The following is a 27,612-nucleotide window of genomic DNA, read 5'->3' on the forward strand; positions in this document are numbered from 1 at the left end:
GTTTCTGTCTTTTAAAGTAGGTTTCATCATGCGAATAAATGTCCAGGTGCTCATTTCTTTTTATTATCTGATGCTATAAAAAAAAAGGTAAGAGCGAGATGTGGCTCCTGCGTTGCTGCGGGAGGATGTACAGTAACAAACACTGACACGAGAGTCACTACATGAACAGAATCCGTCATCGCTGATGATTGCTCATTACTTTGTGCTGATTAGAACACACATAGAACAAAATAAAAATAAAAACACGTCGATAGAAAAGAAACCTCCGTCTGAAGTCGTTCACAGAAACGGCACGAGAAAGCGAGAGACGACGACTCTCCATACACAGCTGTCAGCGTTATCTCCAACACCTCAGCTCTCACACACACACACACACACACACACACACACACACACACACACACACACACACACACACACACACACACACACACACACACACACACACACACACACACACACACACACACACACACACACACACACACACACACACACACACACACACACACACACACACACACACACACACACACACAGTGCTTTCACAAGTCGGACAGATCTCTCCCTCACCTCTGTCTTCTTCAAAAGGGCGGCCTGTCAGGAGCGACAAGGACTCTTCTACTCACACTCCCCGTCTTTTTTTACTTTGGGTTTTTTTTTCCAAAATTGTCACTTCCTCCAAGGTGGACATCTGCTTGAACCAGTGCCAGTGTGTGTGTGTGTGTGTGTGTGTGGTGGGGGGGTAAACCAGTAAATGACTTCAACCCTCTTAACCTCTGCCATTTCTTTTCCATTCAGCTCAGCCAACAACATGTCCCAGCTTGTCCTTATGCATCACAATGTATGAATATTCTCTCTCTCTCTCTCTCTCTCTCTCTCTCTCTCTCTCTCTCTCTCTCTCTCTCTGGTACAAACATTCAGGGAGGGACTTTAGGTTACAGCTACACGAGTATGAAAAACACCAATCTGTTTACGTTTCTGCCCCAGCGCGTGAAATCAAAAAAAAAAAGGGGTCTCTCTGCGACGTTCATTTGTGCACGTTTCTGTGTTATCGTGAATTCATGCATGCGTGTGCCCACCATGCGGATGCCATTCTCAAAAGCCTGCCTGGCGAGTGACGCCGGTCCATCCACAGTCTTCCCGTCGTCGTCGGGTCCCCAGCTGGCGCTGTAGATGTCGATGTGCTGCGGCTGCAGGCTCAGAGACTTGGCCTCCACCATGTCTGTCACATCTCCATCCAGCATTCGCACACCTAACACACAAACATACAACATGGTTAGATCTGTTCCTCCCCCACACACACATCATTCGTGTAATACAAAATAAAGGCTCATTAAATGTCAAACTCTGCAGCGTAATGTTAAAGTCTCAAAGTCTTGGACAAGATCTCTGACATAGAAGAGAAACACATGAAATTGGTGAGAGACACGAATCATCACTCACCTCCTATTCTGGCATTGTAGGCAATTCCCACAATGCAATGGGAATTGTTTGCAGCTGCAGCCACTTCGCCCGCACACCGTGTCCCGTGTCTGAGGAGAGAGCGGGGATGAACATCTTATTACACAGATCTGGAACACACACACACACACACACACACGGGGGTGTATACACAAGCGGGAGAGCAGGCACAAACTAGCAGATAAACACGCAGCTTTGAAGTGGAGAGAAAACGTCAACACACATTTAACACGGATAAACCTGAAAATACCTGAAGCGATCCTTCAGGCGATAGAAAGTGTTATGTACAAGAGAGATACGGAGAAACATTGGACTCCACACACACACACACACACACACACACACACACACACACACACACACACACACACACACACACACACACACACACACACACACACACACACACACACACACACACACACACACACACACACACACACACACACACACACACACACACACACACACACACACACACACACACACACACACACACACACACACACACACACAACAGGGTAACATTCCAGCAGTAACTGTAGCAGTGACAATCGACCCGGGTCAGCAACAAGCGTAAACAAACATAAGTATGTTTGTATCCGCTGCCTCCTCGAATACACCACTATCTGGATCAGTACAAACACACTCACACACACACACACACACACACACACACACCTCCTGCAGAGAACATCTGCATCACAACAGCCCCCCTGGAAACAGCTCTGACCGCTGCCATGGAAACCCAGCATCTAGTGATCGCACACCCCCCCATCTGAGATGTGGGTAAGTGTGATGAATGGACAAACGTACATAGATTTGGGGTTTTTTGCATTTTAATCATTTCTTTAAGAACATTTAAAGAGCACAGAAAAAACGGAAACGTGAGTCACCAGAATTTTAACCCATGATACGATTATGAGTTACGATAGATGTAGATACCCGCTTCGAAACCATGGCAACAAAAATGACAAGACAAACTCCTGTGCACTGTCTACCTCGAACCCGGTTTGTTGTCGGTGTTGTTTTGCTGCACAGTGAAGTGAAACATTTGAATATGTCACCTTACTGACGGACATGTTAGCTTACGTCGGAGCCAGACGGGAGCGCTCCCTATTGGCCGTCTTTATGCTACGCTTAGCATAAAACCGGGCAACCTTCAATCTGGCGGCATCAATTTAACGCTGACAGAAATACTTTGTCATTCAGGTGGGCATCAGGTAATATGAAGACACGATACAGAATGAACTCGACACTCTGCTCTTTATTGAACTTAGCAGCGGATACATCAGGTTACCAGGCCATGCTTTATTAATGCACTCTTTGTGTCGGGTTCATTATGTGCTCCTGTCTGGTTCAGATTCAGTTCATTTAAAAAGGGAGGGGACGGTGCAAATTAATAAAACACATGATTATACATGGGCAGGTAAAAATGACAGAATTAGCCAAAATGCTACTTTTCATCTGTCGTCCCCTGGCTTTCATGTCAAAGACACTCTTTCATTACTTTCTATTTCTCCATCATGTGAACGTCCTTATCCAAGGATTGAACCATGTTACACATTTCTCTCATGTCGTGAGGCCTTCAAAGAAAAGAGCTGAACCTGAGAGTAATGCCGAGTGATGACGTGCTCTGCTTACACACACACGGCACAGCTGTTAGCTTCCCTTCGACACAAACCATCTTTAAATCCACGAGGACTACTACGTCGCTCTTTTTGATGAAAGGCCACACGTGTGACGACGAGCTGCCGCTTCAATCAACCCATCTTTATGTGTGCTCGCGACACGTCAGAAAAAAAGAGCAGGTCTCGTCATTTACAAAGACACGACATGAATCCACCTTGCAACATTTAGCACACGAGAGAATCTGGAATAGAAAGCAGAAATATGAGAAGTGAAGGAGAGGGAAGCATCTCTCCGTCCAAACACAGAACAACCAGTGAGCCTTAAAGGGAAACCAGCTCATTAAGCTGCATCTGTAGGCCTCATGTCTCTTTAAGACAATGCATCACCAGCAGGGACGGAGACAGTGCCAAGTCACTGCAGCCAAACACACACACACACACACACACACCAAAAATCACTTACTAAGCCAAACTGGCACAAGACAAGTGCCTAGAAGAGGGAGCCTCTCTTGTTCTCCACACACACACACACACACACACACACACACTTACACATGTACACACCAACTCTACCAAACAGAAAAAACCACAAACCACCCACAAATGTCACAATCAAACACACTAATGTAATTCATTGCACCCACAACAAGGTCAGGGCTCTGCAAACACAAACATATTGAGGCAAAGAGCTTCTGGTAAAAATCAATCAGATAAACACTGACACGCACAACGCCGTTCAACTGACCGGAGTAACAAAACACTCAGCCCGCATCCTTCTTTTTTTCTTTTTTTTTTTTTTTTTGAACAGAAACCATCTGGGAGACGGTTTTCTTACTTGTTCTCGTTTGTGGCGTCGTATCGAGGCATGGGGTCCATGTCGTTGCCGTTGACGTCGAAGCTGGCCTGCGGATCCTGGAGGAGACACGGAGGTCGGGATAAGTACATCAAACATCTTGACAGGGTTACCGTGACAACAGAACATCCAACTTTGATTTGATACAAGTCAAGATCAAATGATCCGTAACCGTTGTGATAATAGGTCGTATGCGCCCAATATGGGTTTAATATCTTTTTTTTTTTATTACAAACAATTGTCGAAAATCACACAAATTTATTGGCAGAATCTCTGAACTAAAACGCAGGAGTTTGATTGGTATTTTTGATGGACTTATTCCTATCTTGTGCAACAGATGTGTTTTTTAAGATCTTATCAAAACTGTGGATTATTAAAAAAACAAAACAGAGATTGTATCATTTAAAAACGTTTGGTATGAAAAAGTACCAAAGACTTAAAGGTCTGACATCCTCACATCAAAGCGTCAGATTTAAAATCATCTTTCTAAAGCGTGGACTTATATGTGGAAATATAAAAACTCTCCAGTGTTGGGGAGCAGATGGTGAAGCATGTACGGAGGCTTTAGTCCTTCAAGCGGGTGGCCCGGGTTCAAATCCCACCTGTGGCTCCTCCCCCCCCCCCCCCATGTCATTCATACTCTACCCACTGTCCAATCAAAAAACAGCCACCCCCCCACCACCACAAATATTTGGGTATATTTTTCTCCACCTGCAAAATAAACTCCTCACCAGCCACTGATTGCTTCCTGAACCCCCTGAAGACACACGAGGGGATTGATATGGTGGATGATATTTAGGATTTAGAGAGGATCACTTTTCTTTGCATCGACAGAAACTAGATATTTTTGTTTCACTTTGGTCCAAACTGGTTAAATATTTAGAGCCTCTACGGACAGATTTTGCAGAGGTGACAAACCACCATCCTTTTCTTACCTTGACCTTTTCCATACTTTTTCTGATATGTTTTTTGACCTTAAAATAAAAAACCTGAGGGTTTGTGTGTGCTATGTTGTATTGCATGTTACATCTCTTCTTATATTTTATTTCATTACTTTCTATTTTAGCCTTATTTCGCATGTTAACTGTTTGATGCACCAACACACCAAGACAAATTCCTGTACGTGTAAATGTACTTAGCAATAAAAACTTATTCTGATTCTGACATTGCACGCTTCTACAAATCTAAAATGAAGAATTAAAAAAAAAAGACAGGTTTGTTTATGAGAAAATAACTGAAGCAATCTTTGTTGGCGTTTGTTAACAGACCTGAAAAACACCAGGCTGCTCTAACCCCATCTAACAGCTCACATCAGCATCACTCACACAACAGTTTCAGTAAATCGAATCCAATCAGAGCTAACTCATTCTGCTGTGCCGTCGCCCCTCGGCATCAACAAATCCTGGCATTAAGATCGGCTAATAACACGGCGCGGATATCGTCAAACAGGCAGTGAATCATTTCATCTGCTCAGCTGATTGATGGCCTTTCCTCCAGACTATCTTTACCTCTGAGGCAGACACACCTCTGCATGTGACTACAGACCAACACACACACACACACTCGGGTGTGAGGAAGCATGACGTGTGAATGTGTGATCCTAATGACAGGATTTTTAGTATTTCTCACTCTGTTGGGTTTAAGAGAGAAACTGTTTTTTGATGAACTCAGACTGCCTCCTTTAACGCTGCACCTGTACTGTAGGTCTACTCTCATTCCTGCTCAGGTTATCGACATTTTCTGGGGTCAAACTTTTAATTGCACAGGTTTCATTTTGACTTTAGATTTAACAACACTCCTGCACCCCAACCCTTCACACACACACACACACACACACACACACGCGTCTCGCCGCTCATAGCTGCCCCTGCACGCGCATACATACACACTCACGTAGTTCTGAAACAGGTCCGGGTGGTTCCTCTCGATGCCGTCATCCAGGATGGTCACCACCACGTTTTTACCCGTGTAGCCCCTCTTCCACGCCCCCATGATGTTCATGTCGGACTGGCAGTTGTGGACGTCGTCATTGCAGTGCTGCAGAGAGAAGAAGCAGGAGGTTAAAAGAGCGAAACGGCCCCAATGTTCATCCGCATGAGGTAAAAAGATCACGAGTTCACATAATGACATTTGAAGCTAAACTTACAGCCGTGAGCATTTATGTTTTGCATGTAGAGGAAGCTAAAGGCTTTTTTTTTTTTACCATAAAATGTTTTATTACACCATCAAAAATGTCCAATTACAAAATTTCACAAGCTGTTTTATTACTTTGCCAAACAGGCCATGGTATAAAACATGGACGTAGTCTTCGTAACATCACCCATTCTTTTCTGGAGAGGCGTTATGAAGCCAAATTATTGAATCAATCAATCAATCAATCTTTATTTATATAGCGTCAATTCATAACAGGCGTTATCTCGAGACACTTTACAAAAAGCAGGTAAAGGACCTTACTGTTTATCTGTTAACATTAACAGAAGAGCAGGTAACAAGACCATGCTCATTGTTATGTTTACAAGAAGCAGGTAAAGGACCTTACTTATGGCTATATTACAAGAGCCCAGCTTAATCCGTCATAGCATGGCAAGAAAAAAACTTCCTTTTAACAGGCAGAAATCTTCAGCAGACCCGGATCATGACGGAACAGCAATCTGCTAAACTGTGCCGGGCTTGAAATGGGACGAAGATGCAGAAAGAAGAGCAATTATCGACATATTAGAAATGCTGACTCTAACCAGTCGATCTAGAAATAGGCAAAGAGGTGGAGACGGGCTTTAAGCTTCCAGACAAACAGCTACAACACACTGACGTGCCATTAAACTCAGCTGCATCCCAAGTATGTAAATGTAAGTACAACTGTTCAAACCCTAACCTCTTTAATCTTTTTTTTTTTTAAGTAAATGACCTTTGGAGTTCGTAATTGCTTTTTACACCAGTCTGTAAAACGCTTTTATTTCTGCTGTAAAAATGATCAGTTTAATACGGGACACTTTTGTATTTTAACTTCTGTACTTACATTTCGACTCTTTATCTCTGGTTATATTTAAATATACCTGCACTGTTATTCATTTACTGCTCTGCGTGCCTTTGACCCTGGAGACAAATAAAGTTTTTGGAATTTGAATTTGTTTTAGGAGCCAGCCACAAGTGGACCCTCGAGGAACTGCAGGTCAAAAACAAATCTGCATTGGCTGTGTGTTTCAACACTGAAGGTTGGCATGTGAAAAAGACGTCTCGAGATGCATTTCTTCACCTGAACGATGAAAAGTTTGATTTTATTTACATTAAAGGATCTTCACTCCTGGCTGACTGTTTGTTTCAACGCTTAATTTGGATTTTAGAAATGACGTCTTGAAGTGTTTTTTTTCTCTTTTAGAATAAATGAAGATGTGTGTTTGAGTAAGACACCAACGTAAACTGATCAACGCGCCATGAAAAACACAAAACGACCTGATTTATGGCTCATAAAATGGGAATGACCAGAAGAAGCTTTTACGTCTGTCTAAACGAGAAAGCACAAATAAAGTTCAGAGAGTTCTGTCAAACAGCAAGAAAAATATGTTGAAAAGCTCCGGTCAAAGTATTAGGACTTATCTGCATTAGGTCGATCATTTACCGAAATGAGGACACACACACACACACACACACACACACGCACACACACACACACACACGCACACAAACAGAGAACATTGCTAAAAGAGCAATGATCTGAGGGTGTATGACAACACTTGTGATAAGCCTGCAAATCTCTGCGCTCTAAGTGTGTGTGTGTGTGTGTGTGTGTGTGTGTGTGTGTGTGTATGAGCGGGAACGAGTGCATGCACGACGCTGCTGTTCTCGGAGGAAGGATGTTGAAACGCAGGGAACACGCTGACGTGTTTGTTTCTGCCTCTGTGGACTTTTCCTGCAGCAAATATTTATGTTGAAGCACGGCTCGTCGAACCTCGACGGTAAATCATCTCTCTTCACGTTGAAGGAAAGGCAACAGTTGCACCACAATCGTTCTTTAATTCGTTCATTCATGCAAATCCCTCAGCTCCACTGACCCTGCAGTAATCAGGATCATGGCACGGCCTCGGGTAGCCTTTGACCCACAACCCAGATTCATGTGTATTCCTCCCAATCCTCGCAGAACACATGAACAGCACTGAGTGATTTGCACTGGTGCTCCTCCATCTGAGCCTGTTATATTCTCACTTCGGAGCAGAGCGTTTTATTTTACTCACAATGTACCACATACTGCTCCACTTGGCGTCATTGTAGAATATGTTGTTCTGGGCCGGGCTGCTGAGGGCGGGGCTTGACAGGGAAAGGGGCGGGTTTGGTTTGTAATCCCTCTTTATCCTCCTCTTCACCACCTGCTGCTGTATCCACTCCACCTGAAACACACCAACAAAGACGGGAGACATTCACACATTGAGCAACAAGAGGAACTCCTGCACACAAAGTCGACTGGGGGGGAAAATTCATTTATCAAAAACTTAAAAAATCTCCTTAAATGATGAACGCCTCTTTCATGAAAAATTAACTAACTAACTGGACATTTTGGAAAACTTGCAGCATTTTAAAAGTAGTATTCTCTCCATGCTCCAATTGCACCCCCTCCCGTCTGTGCTACCGCATAAGCCACGCCCCCTCACTTACATGCACAAGCGCCATTGGTCCAGAAGCAGATTTCAGCTCACGCTTCGTGCCGACAGTGATCACAATTTTTATGAGTTTACAACTGCGACAGATAACAGACTTTCTTCGTTTCATTTTCAGAGGACATGAGTTATTAATTACTGTCAGGACCTAAAGACAATTTGAACCTAAATCTTAAGAAGTGGATCTGGCGAGAATTACCATCCCTGCCTTTTAACTTTGATATGAAACGAGTAGACATCGTCATGAGAACAGTACCTACACGACTTAAACCAAAAAAAAGTATGTCCCAGACACTCGATATCACATCCAAAAAATGATGCCAAAGTCTGTGCACTTCTGTACATGAGACAGCGTCACCTCCTCTGGTCTCTGTGTGTTTGTAAGAGACTTCAAAAGGACTTGAGAAACATCGGTTTTCACCAGCTTGCCTCTCCTGCTTCGCTTAAAACGAGTGCATTCAAAGAGCACGAGGAGCTTCATGCAAACTCACACATACATACTGCGCGTCTCCAGAGAAGAGATAAGAGCAGCGTACTGTCGTTCCCAGGCAATCAATGTGACAACACGAGCTGTGTTGAACTCTTAAAAATGTGGCCAAATATGATCAAATATCCTCAGAGAAAACACAGAAGATGAAGTGCCAGTGATCCTAAAGCATGATCTAAATCTACATCACTTCATTCACATGTTTGCAGACACGGGTATAACAGTTCATGACATGTTTGTCTCCTTTATTTATTTGCGTTTTTCGACATATCGCCTTTATACTTCACGGTTGCTTCATCAATTTCTTTCACTTCGTTCTGCGAACCTTTCAAAACAATGATGTCATGTGATGTCAGCTCAACCGACAACGAAGGCATCAAGGGAGTAACCATAGCAGGCAGGAGACAAAACTATAAAGCCCTGTTTCCACACAGCAGTCCGGTACGGATCGGTTCAGTTTGGTTCCATTAAGCCAGATCCCATTCGCATTTCCACAGCCACTCGTGCCCTATCTAGGTAGGCAGCGTGTAAGCCGGATGACGATAGCTGCTATGTAAATAGCGTCATATGATAGCAGCTAACTGCTAACAGCTAACCGCTAACAGCTAACTAATAAATTCAACAAATAAGAAAAACGCTACACAAACAAAACCAAAGCTGGAAGACATCCAGCAGTTCATCTCCTCCGTCACTGACATCATGTGACTCTTTATTACAAGAACTCAATCAAGCTTTGTTTCAGAGAAGGCCGTGTGCGGCGAGGACGAATACAGACGTAAACAATCAGCTCTGTATGGTTTGAACACGGTGGAGTTGACGATTCTTTCTGTTTTCCCGACGTAACACGGGAAGTGACGATTCTTTCAACCAATCAACGGACTGCAGCGTTTAGCTCCACCTTTTCGGGTCGGCTCCACATTCTTGGCACCCCAACGGAACGGATCGGTTATTTGGGAATCTTTCCCGGGATTAGTCTATGGAAACGCCGTACCGAGCCGTACCGAGCCGAAACACTCGGTGGAAGCGGGGCTTATGCTAACAGCGCAATGTGCAATGTCAGTGAATGTCCTGCATTAACCTGTCAGTGTAAAAGAGGCTGGATAGAGGAGCCGACATTTGTGAGGATGTTATGGCTCTGCAGCAGCCCATCTAAAGCCTCTATTACACACACATACATGCACACAGGTCACACATGTCTCCGAGGTAACATCAATCTCTCAGATGTTGAGGGCTTGCTTGAAGGCTCAAGGCATTCCTTGGCAGGAATCTCGCTCCCACTGTCAGACCCGGAATTTTCCGTTTTTCAAAATCAACATTGTTGGATCTGAAAGGAGAGCTGGAGCAGCTTGCTTGGCCCCCTGACGTCCTCGCTTTCAAACCCTGCATTTGGTGTGTTTAGTCTAGTGGAAGACTTCACATGTCTGAAAAGACTCCAGGAGGAGGTCGACACATGTGACCATAAAGACGACAAGAAAATATGAGCAGGCGTAAATCTGGGACAACACATACAGGGGGGACATCTCTGACGCTTCTGCAGAGCGTCCTGAGATGTAATAAATGATTCATGGATATTTGAAGCGAGCACATAGACGCGTTTGTGTGACAGCCGGGTCACCGTCTGCATTACAATCCTTCCTATGACTTGAAGAATAAAGCATGTTTAGATGTACTGTTGTGGAGCTGCTGCTTATTTATACTGAATTTCAAAGAGTTTTGCTGTGAAGTGAAAGTTTCCAGCTGCATGCAGGATTTACAAAGAAACACCACTCGTAACAGATGATCAATAGAATCGTTCTCACAGTAAAAAAAAAAGTGTTTTCGTTATGTTGATCAGTTCGGCAAAACCAGCTGAGACAGAAACGAGCGACGTCCGACTGTAAAGTGCGAAGCATTTCTCCACATCGATACAGTTCCAGCAGGCGCAGAAGTCGAGAGGAGGAGGAGGAGGAGGAGGAGGAGGAGGGGAAGAAAGCTGACAAAATGAGTGCAGAGTGATTATCTGGTCTCATGCACTGAAACAATCTGCCAGGCTCCCGGGAGAGTTGGAGAGGGAGGCAACGAGACAAGATAAGACGAGAAGAGGAGAGGTGATAAAGAGCTGAAGAGAACAACTCCCTGGAGAGTCGATAAAAAAGAGAGAGAGAGGGAGAGAGAGAGAGAGAGAGAGAGAGAGAGAGCTGGAAGGGGAGGGAAAACAAACTGCAAGCCAAAAAAGACGGCGAGTGAAGAGAGCCAGATTGATTTTATGAATAATATTGATTTAATAACTCAAGTATGTAGCTCTTTATGTATCATGAAGGAGGGAGAGGAAGAAAAGCGTTCTGTGGATGACGTCGTTTAGAAATCAAGAGCTCCTTTTGGAAAGAGGAGAAATGGCAAAGCAGAAACAGACAAAATAAGATATTTCATTGAAGCATGGCGCTCCTCCGTCTGTTACACTTTAACTTCTGTAAAGAGCCTCGGCTTCAAAGCAGCCCTTCACAATGCCATCCGCCTGAAAACAACATTGTGCGTGCATGTCTGTGCAAAGCCCCTTTTGTGTGTCATTTCGATTTGCGCATGTAAGCGTAGCAACAACCACAACCTTTTGATCAGCAGCGTAACTCTTAACCTCTCCGGTTTGTAACTGGGTAAAAAAAAAAAAAATCTGGAGACAATAAACGCATCACAGCAACAATCCTCTCCACCCGCTCGTTCTCCTGCAGCTGGACGAAACGGAGCGAAGCCTTTACAGATGGCGAGAAAAAGAGAAATGGATTTTCGCAGGTTGGATACCAATTAGTGTGGAGTTCAAGGCCAGATGTCGCCGACAAAAAAAAAAAAAAAAACAAGAATTGAAAAAGACATGGGGAAGATTATCTAACGAAAACGACGTGAAGTTTTAAGAATCTGAAACTGAAGTCTCGGGTTTTATTACGGGCAAACACTCGATGTCGACATGGAAACCATTTTTAGACTGCTTCATAAAAGTTAGCTCAGCAGTCGTCACATCTTCACATTTGTCTGTGACGACGAGCCATGACAGCACTGTGTGTTCCTACATAACGTTGCCTTTAAGAGCTGATCCTCGGGCGCGGTGGCTTTATGGCGATGTCATCGTTATTGTTGGTCAACTATCACTCATCATATCGTCGGTGTATCGTCTCATGAGTTACCCCCTCTCGTTAAAATGAAGATGAAACAGGTGAAGCTCTAATTGAAATGTTGTTCTCAGACTTTGACGGCTTTGCGTGTCCTACTTCCTTCTTCATCTTTGATCCGTTCTCTGCAGGATGATCCGAGACAGATGAAGAGATCAACCATTTTTAAAAGCTTGCTATCCTTTTGTTGTCCCGTCTAAGTAAACCACTAACTACTATCAGCCATCAGTGAACCACATCAAACAAACAAAGACAATATTGCCCTCTGTTATTGCTTATAAAACTTGCCGATGTAACACTGCCTTTGTTTCAGTGCCAATTTGCCGGCAGGCTCTGGGGCATGACAATTGGATCTGCTCCATTCTTTTAACTCCGGCCTGGCGGAGCAGAGGAATGATCTGCGAGCACCTGTACCTCCCCATCAGCCTTCTTTTCAGATTTTTTTCCTTTAATCTTTCACTTTTTTTTTTTTTTTTTTCATCTCGCTCTCTCTTTCCCCCCTCGCTCGCTCACTCACTCACTCTCACTGGTTTCATTTCAGGTTTTCTTCTTCTTCTACTCTGCAGATGCCCATTTTTCTCTGCGATCGCCTCTCTGGTTCCCACTCAAACCCCCTTTTTTCCTCCCTCCCTCCCTCCCTCTCTCTCTCTCTCTCCCTGTTTCTGTATCTCGCTCGCTCTCTGTGTAAGGGTTTGCAGGTGGCTCTCGCTGGCTGGGTCAGTAACCAGGGGAAACTGGGGAAGAGTTCATTTCAATAGAACAAATGGGAACAAATTGATCCCCTTGTGGTTTTGGGTTGTTTTTTTTAGACTCCGTTTTGAGCTACGTTGAAAACGGGCTGAATGCTGGAAGGTCACATGCCACAACAACACAACACCCAGAATAAGCTCAGGACTCGTTCCTCGGCTCTCTTTAGTGGAAAACAGTTTGCAGTTTGAGCCCCGCGTGTTAAAATGATGATGAACACGAACACATTGGGACACCTGTACCTGGGACTGTTTAACCCCCCCTCAGGTCCTGACAGGGTTTGACTGTCCTTGTCTGACAAACAGCGAGCTTTAAGGGTTGTGAAATGAAAAAAGGAGCCAAGGAGGTCGCATCCTTTTTGACTGTTTCTGTGGGTGAGAGGTGAAACTAAATATATCAATATATCAATATATAGTCGTCCTGACTCTTGTGATACAGTTATTAAATCCCTGGAGCCAAATATCAACATGTAATTTATTTTTAAATACTGTAGTTTACTTTATTTTTGAATTCAACCCTGCTTGTGTTTTAAATAAACTAAGACCTTTCAGTAAATTGAAGGTTACGACATTCATTTAACCGCTGAAAAAGGAACTTGTTACAGATCCAAAAACGTAAAGAAAACAACTCAATGAATGTTTGGTGACGGAGGCTGCAAACAGCCTGGTTCCTCCCTCCGTCTGATCTTTATAGTAAAAGGCACAAAAAGCCCCCAAAAGTAAAAAAACACCTTTCAAAATCAGAGAGAGTGGAAGGGAAGCAACAGGTCGGATTTGAACTGGGGCCGCCTGCTTGGAGGACTACAACTCCCATGTTTGGGGCACACGTTCTAACCACTAGGCCACCGTCACCCCTTCCTAACATTTGCAAATTTTAACACATTTTATATTCTGAAGTGATCCCAGAGAGCCCTTTATATGGTCTGCGGTGTGAAGCAGAAAGTGCTGTCCATGAATGCATCACACTGTTTTAAGTGGGCTCATTGATGAAGTTCTGCTGTGTGCTGGAATATCCTCTCTTTCTTGTGGGATGACTCACGTCTCGTAAACATCACAAATTGTTCAAGTTGAATTTGATCCAAACAGCTATTTTGTGTGTGTCAGTGTATCCTGGGGAGGATTCAGCTGCAGACCAACACCTGGCCCTCAGCTCCCCCTGCACATGTCTGGATAAATGACTTGGAGTAAACAAGCGTCCTGCTAAGTGAAACTGGCTGGAATCGACATGCTCCTGCGACAGACGGTCGTGGAGGCGTTCAGTTCAGCAGTGGTTTTTCTCCACTAATCTCAGCGCAGACTTGTGTTTAAAAAGGAGAAATAACCATTCCAGTAGTCTAATTGTTGTTTACAGTCCACTCCAAATTGCTGGAAATAGTTTTTTTTGCCTGAAATAGATGAAAACAAAGCAGACTGTTAAAAAAAAAAAAAAAACAGTGCAGGTCTGCAGCAGAAAAGTCTGCGGCTGTCTAATTTCTCCTGGATCTCTCCGTATGGATGAGTCATGTCTGCACGACAAGGTGCAAGTGGAGTGCTGCTAAAGACACACAAAAGGTCTCCTCATGTACCGCTGTGTGTCAGCTTCAGTGTTTAGCCAGCTCTGCATGTGGTGGACACTGTAGCTTCAGTGTTTAGCCAGCTCTGCATGTGGTGGACACTGTAGCTTCAGTGTTTAGCCAGCTCTGCATGGGTCTGTAAAGCTTTCTGCGTTCTAACCTCTCTCCATGTTTCATCTCCAACATTGATCCTAGTTTGAGCGGCTTTCTGCTGCTGGAGCTTATTAGAAACATGCAGAGGCTTTTTAGCTCGGGTACAATCACTTCTATCTGAAGCAGTTCCACTGCCCGCTTCCATCGCTGCAACACCTGTTCACCTGATAACTGCTCTCATATCTGGCAAACCCAGGGGCGTCCAAAACAGCCTTCAAAGCCCCGCCTACCTTCTCTGGTCCAATCAAATCCAGAGCATTCAGGAGCAGAATCTAAAGTTCGAAGGAGGACATACTGGCTGCTGCTTGTTTCCTTCATGTCTGATCAGAGAAGAAGGTCATCGTATTCGAGTTTTGGCTAAATGCGACTGTGACTGGTTTCATTTAGCAGAAGAAGAACAAACAGAGAAGATGTGAAAAGAAGCAGAAACAGTCCTATAAGATGATTTAAACGGTGAGAAATAAAAACTTTATCCTATAACGTCTGTGAAACCGTTCTTGTGCATTCATGGTGTCAAACAAAACGGTTAAACTTTTTGTTTTTTTAAACCTAAGAAGCTGAAAGTCCCGACACTGTAAACGTTTCTGTTTTAAAGGAACAATAGGACACATGCAGCCGTTATTATGGCGACAGTCTTCGGGTCAAAGGTCGCCACAGTTTCATTCACAGTGATCGCTCTTTGACCTGAGACTCGAGCAAAACTGCAGCTAGGCCACTGCCATAAAGCGGTAATCTCTGCTGTGCTGCATCACCATGGTAACACGCCTGCCAATAACTACTGTGGATGGCAGGGTGCGCCTTTCATGGCACCGCTACACCCATCTGACTCACTCACTCACTCACTCACTCACTCACACACAAACACACAAACACACACGGCTGTCATTATTACAAAACCTGATTGCAAAACATCATTAGCAGCGTGCCAAAGAGCGCCGGTGCCAAACGAGACATCGTGTGGATCCCACAGACAGGTCGGCAGATTACACTGAAAGCAGAGCGAGACACCGGGAAACACTTACAGCTCCTTTCCCTCTTCACCCCGCTGGTCGTATTCCTCTACTACATCTTCCCCCTCTTCATTTCTGTCCTCCTCCTTTCCTTCGCCTCTCCTCTCTCTGATCTACTCCTCTAAAATCTCAGCCTCTCGGCCAGCTGGCATCGGAACGCAAACCTTCTTCCACCGTGGCACCGTGTCAGGCCCGAGAGGGAGAGAGGGAGATGAGTGCGCTAAATGCAACAGTGAGGAAAAGAAAGAAAAGGAGCTGGAGGAAGGTGAAAGAAGAAGAGGGGTGACAGGTAAGGAGCGCAGGGGGATAAAGAAAAAGCTGAGTGGACGGAGGAAAGAAAATCAGGAGAAAAAAGAACCAAGGACATAGAGGACAAGTGGATAAGAGGATAATAGAGTTTGACCTCTTTGTTTCGCTTGTCATTGCAAAAATGTGTAAAAAAGTGACCCACATAGCCAAACAGTCCGATATCCACTGAAGAGTTTGTGTCATTAAAGTTTTTATCAAGATGGACTTGTTTCTTTTCCCTGGACGATGCAGCTTCAGGGCCGTCGTTTCGAAGCGTTTTTAAAAAGCCATCTATGAAGACCCCCCCCCCTTAACCGAGGTGGTGGTCTGACACGCTGTTTTAAATCTCCTCTAAAACAACTGAAGCCCCAGTCCCACCTGTGATCATGTGACATGGTAACGACTCTGGGCTAAATCCAGCTCCGTCCACCAGACGGGTCAGAGGAGAGGGGAAACATCTTCAACCAGTTCGGTCGCCTTCGGATCGAGCTTCGGGTTTGTTTGTTTTTTACATTTATAACAATCCACTCGCTCGAGCAGCTTAAAATACAGCATGAAATGTCAGAAAGTGTCCTGTCCTCACAAACACCGTGTCCCTCCTTCAGGCTCGTGCTTCAGATACAGCAGCGCTCAGATCAACACGGCCTCTAAAAACTGAAGGATGTAGAGCCGCCATATTCAAGTAACTTCATAAATAAGCAGAAGCGCGTTTAAATGTGACACGAGGAAGAGATTTGTTTGACCTTTTTCACAAAGCGCACCTTTAATAAAAAAGAAAAACAGGAGGAAGAGGGTCTGAGGAGACCGTTAACAACAAGGTGGACGTGGCCCGCCTGTAGCCTCGTACACGTGGACAGAGGCTGTCGTCCCTGTAAGCGGGCGGCCCAGGTTCAAATCTGACCTGTGGCTCCCACGTCATTCATTTCTCTCTCTCTATTCAATGTTTGAGACTTTCCACCGTCCTGTCTCTACATAAAGACATAAAAGGCCTCAAAATAAACCTTCAAAAGGAGGATGACGCACCGAAGTCTGTTGTTGCCTTTATAGCAGCGAAACCTGAAATTGGGCGCGTTCCCAATAGCAACAAAGGAGCGAAAACAGAACGTATACCGACGAGCAGGAAAGAGCATAAAGCAGCTTTAACATCAGAAAAAAGATGGATCGGTTGCAGGATCACATCGCTGCCCACTCGCTCACCTCCAGGAGTATGACCTGCTGCCTTCTCACATCAGTCCGCCTGTTCATTAAGCTTACCTTTGGCTCCATGGAGATGAAACTATGGCGACCACGACTCGACAGAGTCGACCTCTTGATGGTCCGGCTATGGAAGAAGTGATAGTGGTCTTTGAGATCCCCGATCTGAAAAAAATAAATAAATAAATAAATCAACAAATGTTAAAAAAAATAAAAATAAAAAAAAGTCCATGAACATTTAATGACCCTTTAACCCTGTTAAATTAAATCAGTGCAAAAAAGACAACATTCATTATAATGAGTGTGATATCAGAAACATCAAACACACACACACACACACACAGTAACAACATAGCATCACGATATTTGGCATATTTATCAATTCATGGCCGGCACGTATCGATATTTTGATGATATTAAATCGCAAATCTGCGTTTTAATTTTTCATGGATTAGACTGAAAGACGAACAGTTCACATCGTGAGGAGCGAGACGCCTTTTACAGGCGACGCTGTCGGTCCGTCTGTGGACTTTGTGTAGAAACAAAAAGACTGAGATCAACGAGCTGAAAACTGTTTCCTGTTTGACAAACGAGTTCTTGGTGTAGATTCATTTTGTGGACAGAACAGTTGTATCACTATTCTCAGCACATCACAAAATGTTTCAAATCGCAGTAATAAATCGATTTGTGACTCAAGTATCGTGATATTGTTTATTGTTCTCTCCTTGTGGCCGACAGTGAGCCACACTCTTCTTGGGAATACATGTGGAGATGTTACAAGAAGCACTGAAGTCCTTTTTTTCTGTGGTTAATTTTTTAGGGTTTCTGTGGAGAAGAGAAAATCCCCGGGGCTGTTAGAGACGTACGAGACCACACGGACTGAGACAGGCTGTCACACAGAGACTTGAAGTGACAGAGGATCTGCAGACAGACAGACTGCAGGCTGCTGCAGGAAGCTGATTAGTTTTAATAATTGATAAAGACCACACAATCCCTTTAGATGATCACACTGTCATGGCTGCCGAGGCTCCTGTGATGTGTCACTGATCCACGGCTGAGCTCCACCTTCCACCACAGATCCCATTAGATCGGCTTTCAGCTCAAATCGCCCGGCTCGCTGAAGGCAGGTCGACATTTTCCCCACGTTCAGACGCCTGAATGTTCTGTGCGATCAAGAAGCTCTGACGCTTTTAAAAACCGACAGATCATCATCACCCAAAGCTGCAGCTGAGGACGTGAGAGTCTGATTCACAGGTCAGCAAATACAAACAGATTTTTTTTGCATTTGATAAAGATGCAAACTTTTCTTTTACGTCTTTTAAAAACAGACAAAGAACAAAGGAGGAGACACTGTCGTGTATTTGTGCAGTATGGACAGTGTGCAGGCAGTTTGTGATGATCAAAAAGCATAAATAGGCGCCTCGAACTTCTATATTCATCGCTGTAGTGTTGTTATATCTTTAGGTGAGCAAATCTGATCCAGAGTTTCCTCTGCCGTTCCCCCGAGTCCACCACCGTTCAGTGTCTCAAGCTCAGCTCACGTCATCCATGTTTACGTCTTCGACACAATCAAAAGCCATTTTCAAAAACGCACTGTTAAAAATATCGAGATCATTTCAGGGGAGACTGCTCGGGATATTCTCCTGACCAAGCTGTTCACAGCGAGACCCCATCCCTGTCAGATGGGGGGGGGGGGGATGAAGCTATAATGAAAATATTTGCCTTTAAAATCAATGCTCTGCAGATCTACATATTCACCAAATCAACAAAAGAGCGACATGAGAACAACAAAAGACACATTGTGTAAACGCACGGAGATGGTGGCGGTCGCATGCACACGCTCTGTGCACCGTGCAGCAGTCACTCCCCCCTCACATTGTCTCCAGGTGAATTCTCCAGAGAACATCCTGCTGCGCTCTCGCATCAGCTCAAATCTGGCTGTTTGCATTCACACATACAGCTCGTCCTGCAAACATCAGGAGTTTCCTGCCTCCACGTGTGACTGACGGATCTCCGGTCTGCTTCGTCTCTGACGCAGCGGCAGAAAGAGTCTCTTAACTGAAGAAATTACAACCGCTTCATTTTCCTTCAGGCTTTTTTTTTTTAAAAGATATTTTCTCTGAAACCTTCTCGACTCTGACACATGATGTTTATTATTGTAACGCACAGCTGCTCTTACAGTTAAAGGATGGAATAGACCCATACATGCATTTTTCATAACGCTGTGAAGCAAACAATTACCACCACACATGAAACATTATCAAAACACACAACACACATTACCGGCCTGGAGGACTCGGATTAAAAGGCATTCTGACGTACAAAAAAAAAAAAAAAGTGCTTCCATTATAGGCGGCTACCACTTTGGATGCTTCTCATAGGTCTCAACAGGTCTCAACATATCGTGCTTCCACTGCCTGGTTAATCTACCCGACATCTGCACTGCCATTAGCGAGCCACCCTTCCCTGTAGGAGTGTCTGCCAACGAGGAGCTGCTGGAAAAGCTCTAACCCTTTAAGCTCGGGCCTAAACTCCTGCCAGCGTGCTCCTCTCACAGTCACCAACAACACAACACCAGGCTGATCACTGGGATCATTTTAAAGTGCTTCTGTCTAACACCATCGTCTCCAACATGGCCGCCGCTCAGATCCGTCTTTAAGGTTCTGTGTGTAACTACAGATGCACGTTTAAAATACGAAATCAAGCCAAGTAAAGATGCGTCCAATCACAACGTTGTTTTCAATAATTCTTCATGTCGGGGTTTTTTGGTTTTTGTTTTTAAATGAGCCATGTGATTAGACGTGTTTAAATTGATCCGAGTGGTCCCTCCTGTTGAAATAGAAAAGCTCTGCTGATCTTTCTCATTCCTCCCGTCATATAAACAGAACTCTGCTCCGATTCTGCACTCGGGTCTGATGTGACACCGGCAGCCGAGTGGTTCGTCCGCTCCGAGACTACTGGTCGGATTTGAACCCTGGACGCCCGCTTAGAGGACTTTGCCTCTGCACACGTGGCGCACGTACTACTCACTCGACTTCCCTGAACCCCCCCAGTATCATTTGTGCTTTTTATTCGTTTATTTCTGCAGCTTCATACCAGAACTCTGATATCTTGGTGCTGATGGTTTACATTGTGAACGTCTCCTGGGTGTGGTTACAGGTTTCCACCACACCCACACAAAATGCTTTTCTCATTTTCTGTATGTGCTTTCTATTCTTTTACATCCTCCTGTGAAAATACAGAAATACCTCTCTCCTGAACTTTGCTCTGTAAGTACGGCTTCAGCTGTGGCAGCTTTTACTACATCAGCTCAGGAAGGAAATTAAAGGGTTATATAGTGACAGTGAAAAAAAAAAAAATCCACATGGTGAATCATAAAAAAACATCAGCGTAACCTTTGGTAACTGGGGATTATGTTGAAACAAATGTGGGAATTGAAACCACTCGCTCTGCAGTGATTAATGATGTCTTGCATCACTGACTTTTTCTCCGGGTTCATCAAACCTCCCCGTCTCTGGATGCAGACTCCACCAGGAATCTCCAAAAGTGAGAAAACTTTTCCATGGAAATCAATTAGACGGGGTCAGAGTCCGGTCAGACCACCACGCTACAAGCTCCGGCTCCCCCCCCCCCCCCAAAGTCTTGTGGGCCAGATACAGTGACTTTGCATAAGTATTCTGCACCTTTGACCTTAATGAGTCAAATGACTCATTCATGCTTTTTAGCCTTTCAGTGACACAACAGAGCAGCTCAAGAAGAAAACACTTGCTGCACACACGAGTCAGCCAATACTTGCACACTTGCAGAAAACTCCTGAAGAACACATTTGCAGGAGGAGCTGCATGTGTGAATGCAAACAGACAGATTTGTTTGGTTGCACTTCACCTGGACCGGGAGATTCTCCGGAGATTTCATCTCCAGCCAATGTGAGGGGGGGGAGTGTCGTTTATATCCTGTGACTGCTGCACGCTGCATCGATCTCTGTGCACGTCATCAAACGGCTGCTTTAAGTTTTCTCTTCATCAGACTTTAGAGCATGTTCTTCTTCTCAAGAACGTACTGAAATGAAGCATGTCAAAGGGGGATAATTATACAAGAAAGGGTTGTCAATATTTAGATAACTTTCCATACCTCGTGCTGTAAAATAAAATCTGTGTTATTCTAAGAAGAGAGCGAGCATCGTCGAAATTGCACAAATTCATCTGCAACATTTTGGCACAAAAACTTAGGCAACTTATTTGAGCAATTAAAACAGAGTACAGGAGGGTTTTTTTGGCACTTTTTGCAAATTAAAAACAAGAAACGACCTGATACTGGATGCCTAGGACTTGTTTTTTTTTTTTTGTTGCTGCTGGTATCAAAACATGCATTAATATCATTGAATTTGTAAATCTGGTATCATCACAACCTCAAACTACACTTCAGTGTTTCACGTATAAAACATGAACGCTGTCCATGCACATCACACGTGAACACGAGCGCTCGCACACTGCAGGACCGTGTGTCTGCAGAAAAGTGAACTGAATTACAAAACACGCTGGCGTTTCCTGACATCTCGCCACCTTGTGCAGATGCTGCAGTCTTACTTCCGCCGTGTTGTTGAAGCGACATCAAGGTTAATGCTGATTTAAAAAAAAAATTTTTTGCTTGATCTTGCACATAAATCTGACACAGAGAGACCTTCTCTATTCTGGGCTTCATGGGCGCAGACAGACATGTCAGAACACCCTCGAGCCCCTCGAGCCCCGACGGGTTGAGAAGAGGAATTAAAATCATCATTATCAAAAACAGATAACTGAACTTTTCACAGGAGATGATGGAGGTTTAGTTTGGGTTAAAAAAATAATTTTAATTCCTGACGCTCTTAATAAATCTGTCCAAAAAAAAAAGTGTCAGGACAATAAAATAATCATAGCCATATTAAAACACCATCGACTGTATAGAAAGATGGACAGCCTGACAGCCTCCTCAAAAGTGAAGCCAAACATTTTGGAGCGCCCCCTTATGGCTGGCTACGGTATGAATCATAATGTGACGCACGTGAACACAAATCAAAACACACTTCAATGACACTTTCTCAAACATGGTTTCTGTAACTGAAGTACATCATTCACTTTTCTGAAAAGTTTTCATTTATTATCTGAGGCTATAAAAAGGCGGTATGACGTCATGATTGACAGCTCTTTTGACAAACGAGAACACAGGAGCTCCGATGTTGCTGTCTGCGAATGAAACACTTCCACAAACACTGTGATATTTTCTACAACCGTGACGACTCTTTCAAGCCGATACGGGAATCTTTGAGGTTTTATCGGTAAGTTAAATGTGCGTTATGGTTAGCTGATGGGGGCGGGGCTTAAATACATATCTAATGCACAGTCTCAAGATGTCAGCACCTGTCACAGGTTTACTTTGGCTTCTTTTCTGTATAACCAGGGGAGGTCTCAGGTAAACGCTGCTCTACAGACGTGAACAGAAATCCAAGTCTCCAGCTTGTCACCTGATTTTGACTTAATTGAGGCCGCTGTCTTAGAGCGGGAAGGGGGCTCCATGGTTAAGAGGATTACTCAGAAATCCACACGGAGATGCTCTCTCACTCCACACAAACTCTTCTCATTCATCGTGCCCATTCTTCTTCTCCTTCCTCTTCCTTCCATGTCGCACTGAATGGTTATCTGTTCTCCTGTTGAGGTCACAGTTTACCTCGTGTTTTCTCTTTAACAAACTTTTTCCTCACTTTTCACATCCTTGGTTATAGTCTATGTAGGGTTCCTAAATATAGTAGAAAAAAAAGATCTAACTTAACAAAAATCTGTTTTGATAGCAGGCAGCAAAAATAAAAGTCCCAGGCAATACAATATTGGGAAGTTCATGTTTTTTCATGACCATAAATTGTAGGCAGTCCTGCAGACTGTTCAAATTGCACAAATACATTGTCAACATTAAAAGATATTTAAACAGTGTGCAGAAGTTTGCATGCAGTTTTTTTCCTCTCCTACTCTCATGTCCATAAGATAGACGCAGTTTTTTAAAGTTTCAGTCGGTTTTATTCTACCAATTGTAAAAATAAATACCAGAGATTGTATCGTTTGGAAACATGGTGGTTTGTAAACGTAGCAAAGCATCAAAGATCTGACGATCTTACTTTGTAAATAATGCTGGCAATGTTTGGAAAAATTGCAAACATATTTGTGCAACTTAGACAATTTAAGTTAATTTGAAACATCTACAGGAGCTCCAACATGCCAAGCTGAGCATTAAAACTCACCTAATGAACTTGATTGCATCCTCTGTAAGTGGAGCAATGAGCGTGTGTGTGTGTGTGTGTGTGTGTGTGTGTGTGTGTGTGTGTGCGTGTGTGTGTGTGTGGGAGGTGATGATGGGGATGCCAGTGCTGTTATCGCTCCCATGGGAGAGGCTTTCAGCTGACCCCTAAACCAGGAAGTGAAGTAAAACTCTTGTCTATGAGGTGTCAAAGTCCAATGAGTGCTCCATATTGAGATGGAAATTAGGGCGAGCGGTGGGGGTTGGTGGCGACACTGCACTCCACAGGGGGATTCCTATTGGGGGCTGGTATGGAAAGGGGTGGGGTGGTGTGTGGGGGGGGACTCTACACATTAGTTCTCGTCAAAGAGAGGGGATAAACGAGGCCATTAAGGCCTGCTCTCTGGGGAGTATAGTGGGTGGGCGGGCTGGATAAGGCGAGGAGGGGGGGTTCAATAGCTGTTGACTAGGCTACCCCACAACAACCTGTCAGAATGCCCCCCTCTGTTCCACGCCGTCTTCACGCCGAGGGCTGGCAAGTGCAGGCTTGAACTGCCCACGTATTTCGGTCACGACACCCCGGAGTGTGTGTGGGGTCCATGTTTGTGTGGCGGATTTCTTTTGTGCTCAGGATTTCTCTTTAAACTCTGTCAAAACACGTTTTCATGTGGCCGCTTAAAGCCCTCCTTCTCCGACCCCGGGAGACGTCTGTTGATTGATAAAGTGACATGATGTGAAGGAACATTAAAAAAATGTGTTTCTCCTTGCTCTGGATGGGAATATTTCTCCAGCTGGAGAGTTGGATCATTTCTCCTGGGCCGAGCTCTGGCACATATTAAGATTGAAATCTACAGAAAAGTACAGGCATGTATATGGTTTTTAATGTTTCTGTCTGAGCTGCCAAACAGCTGCCTCTCCTTCCTTCTTCGTTTCATGGCAATAAAGATCTTTCTATATCTTCCATTCAGTACATTTCTTCCCCTTCAGTGGTTGTGCTTCACTGTTCCTAAAGAAACGGATCCATTTACACAAAATATTCGACAAGAAAAAAAATCCTCTCCTCCTAAATATGAGCTTAAAAAGTGCTGTTTTTAAAATCAGCCGAGACAGGAGGCTGAGAGAAGACTTTTGAAGACCCCAAATTTCAGGTCTTATGCGACACAAATCACCTCGTGAAGTTTTACAGTCCAAAGTGTGAAGTTTCAGAGTGAAGGAGGATCAGTGTGTCTAATAAACGGTACAAACGAGAAATTACAAAACGAACAACTTGAGAATCCGTTTCACCTACTTTCTTTGGATGCCAAATCTAAGCCCATAAACCAAACAGCATTGTGTCTCACTTGTGTGTCAGAAGGAGCACGCGCATGAGACTGCTGAGGCTCATCCTCGAGCCTGCAACCTGAACATGAACCGGGGGAAACCGAGCGAGGAGGCACCTGTTGTGCCATCCTGCTCCGAGCCTCCTCTGTTTGTTCCCTGCAGTTTGTCTCTTTTTGTGTGGCAGACACACACACACACACACACACACACACACACACACACACACACACACACACGCACGCACGCACGCACGCACGCACACACACATTTCGAGTTAAGAGAATCACACACTGGGTTCATGGCTCTCGTTTGGACTTCAGACCTTTGACGTTTAACCCTTTAGTTTCCCGTCAGTCTGCCGTTAACGGATTAACAAGCACTTTAAAAATGACACGCGTTTAAAGAGTTGACAAAGCAATGAAAATACAATGACACACTGACAAAAGTTGGATGGAGTATAAGGAGACCTACCTGTCCCATGTTCCTATAGCCATATTTATCCGCTATCCGCTCGGCCACCTCGGATCCACCGGCTATCCTGACTGCCCAGTGGTTGGTGTAAATCCGAGCTTTGCACGGCGGGAGGGCGAAGCCGAGACTGAGCGCCAGGACGCACAGCAAGCTTCTTCTCCAAGCGCCGTTGCGGACCATCTTTCCCCCACTTTTAACCCGACTCTTCTCCTCCACCTCCTCCTCAGCCGACCAGGCAAACAACCAAACTTCTCTTCTCGCCGAGCAAGACTCTCATAGAAACACAACTATCCGGGCAAAAACACAGAGAGAGGGAGAGAACGAGAGGGAGACGGGGGGGAAGGAACGGAGCCCCGAAGAGGAAAATGTGTACCTTATCCTCAAACCTCCGCTTTCCACATGGGAGAGTTGGAAGTTTTGCGTTTCGTGTGCCCTCTCTCCCTTTTTTCCACCGCGGAGGAGGAGGAGGAAGTGTACGTGTCTGCGCGCCGTGCGTCTTTGCGCGCGAGTTCGTGTCCGTACTTGTGCGCGCGGAGCTCCTGAAAGCTGATTTTCGCTTCTCCACGAACAACTCGGATGTTGGTCGTTCAGCTCATCGGGCTTTCATGTGGCGAAATGGCTACAGCGCCTCCCCACAAATAACTAGCTGACACTCTGGAGAGTAGAAACAACTAAAGCCGCGGGGTTTCCCTCCCGAGCTCCTCTGGGTCTTAAAGACACTCTGTTTGGATCCCCAAACACATAAGGGGGGTCGAGTTGGGGGCAATAGAGCCACTTCTCGACCAATGAAATGAGCTTTCTTCTGGAAAAGCGGTTGTCAAAATAAGTATTTAAAAAGCTAACTGGGAGGTTAAAAACAATAACACATTTCCGTTTGTTTTCATTTCTGTTGCCCTCAATTAAACTACGGAAAAAAAGATGAACATGTGAAACTGTTTCTGAAGATAACAAGTTTGTGCATCTGTGGTTACTTCTTTTGAAAGACAATTACCCTCAAATGTTTAGCTTGCTCCCTCAGGAAACGAAGCCTCATGTTTGACCCTAACCCAACTTCAACCAGAGACCAACATCTTTTCATAAAGCCATCATGTAAAACAGAAGTGATTGAAGGAAGGAACAAAATAAAAACTGTGTTTGAACAGATGAAGGTTTTACATCCTGTTACAGGATTGTCAGTATACCTACATTTTTCAATCAAGATATGAAACGACTAAAAATCAAATAATCCGTTTTTATACCACGGCAACAAAAACTGAGATTGAGCATCAATATTGGGTGTTTTAGCAGAGAAATATTGCAAACACATTTGTGCAAATTCACGCTGCGACAACAAAGCACAAATAAACAGTTTGATTAGAACAATCTGAAGCTGAAATGATCAAAAAGTGTTTTACTTACATTGCACATTACCAAAAGAAGAGATAGGACAGAGGACATCAGGGACAGAGAGTGGGTCTCTCTGTACATGGGGCTCATGCACTCACCACTCGGCCCCATTTATCCATTTATGAGCGTACATTATGCAAAAGGAAGAGCTTTGAGAATCTTTCCAAATGCAAAACATTTTCTGCAGTTCTCAGTTTCCCAAACCGTCAGGGCCTAAAACTATCTATAAACTTACATGTGTGTATTTTGCTTTTAGACCAAAGTGTGTTTAAAATACCCTTTTAAGGAGACAGCTAAACTGTTTTTAAAACCTCAAACTATACTATACACCTTTCCATCTGTTTGTCTCACTCTAACAGATGATTCAAGCTGAACGTTGCTTTCCTTCTTTAAGAGTCTTGCAGCTGACAAGTGGATTCAGTACATTTCAGATCTACGCTCCCCTCCTACAGCTTGAAATCTGCCGTTGAATGCAGGCCTTGTCGGTCTCCTGGGCAATATTGACACAGACATACCAATGTAAAGTTGGGTAAACTATGACCTCCACCTCTGTCGTCATCCAATGGGAAACAGCCCAGACACAGCGTCCCTACATATTCACTTTAAATGCATTCATTAATTTAAAGCTCTTGTGAGGGATTTTTAACGAGTAATGAAACAGAATTAGATTCATCGTGATGCCTATTTATGACCTCCGAGAGCAGACGAGACCATCAGGAAGAAGATGGATCTTCTTGGTCATGTCTATGATGTCATGGATTAAGTTTGAAACTGATGACGCATGGTAGGTGTCAGACGAAACGCGAAACAACTGCTGTTACAATACATTAAAATGTAAAAAGCCCGCAGGATGGTTCGTGTGCACACGCCATGTGTGGAGGCTGTAGTCCTGCAAGCGTGTGACCCTGCAGGTTCAAATCCAACCTGTGGCTCCTTTCCTGCATGTTATTCCCCACTTTCTCTCTCTCTCTCTCTCTCTCTCTCTCTCTCTCTCTCTCTCTCT

General features: G+C 44.3%; 1 protein-coding gene across 1 annotated transcript in view; it reads right to left on the minus strand.

Moving 5' to 3' along the window:
- pcsk5b (proprotein convertase subtilisin/kexin type 5b) overlaps positions 1-25,946 on the minus strand; it is an 84,995-nt gene extending 59,049 nt beyond the window's left edge. Inside the window, exons 1-7 of the mRNA XM_079338404.1 lie at positions 25,224-25,946; positions 17,229-17,333; positions 8,178-8,330; positions 5,842-5,985; positions 3,931-4,007; positions 1,447-1,535; positions 1,083-1,255 (exon numbers count right to left, since the gene is read on the minus strand). Of these exons, the coding sequence (XP_079194530.1) occupies positions 1,083-1,255; positions 1,447-1,535; positions 3,931-4,007; positions 5,842-5,985; positions 8,178-8,330; positions 17,229-17,333; positions 25,224-25,403 (921 nt within the window). The 5' untranslated portion in view covers positions 25,404-25,946. The remainder of the gene's footprint in view (positions 1-1,082; positions 1,256-1,446; positions 1,536-3,930; positions 4,008-5,841; positions 5,986-8,177; positions 8,331-17,228; positions 17,334-25,223) is intronic.
- Positions 25,947-27,612: the final 1,666 nt, after the last annotated feature.

Source organism: Symphodus melops, assembly GCF_947650265.1.
Source record: "Symphodus melops genome assembly, chromosome: 1".
Lineage (NCBI taxonomy): Eukaryota > Metazoa > Chordata > Actinopteri > Labriformes > Labridae > Symphodus > Symphodus melops.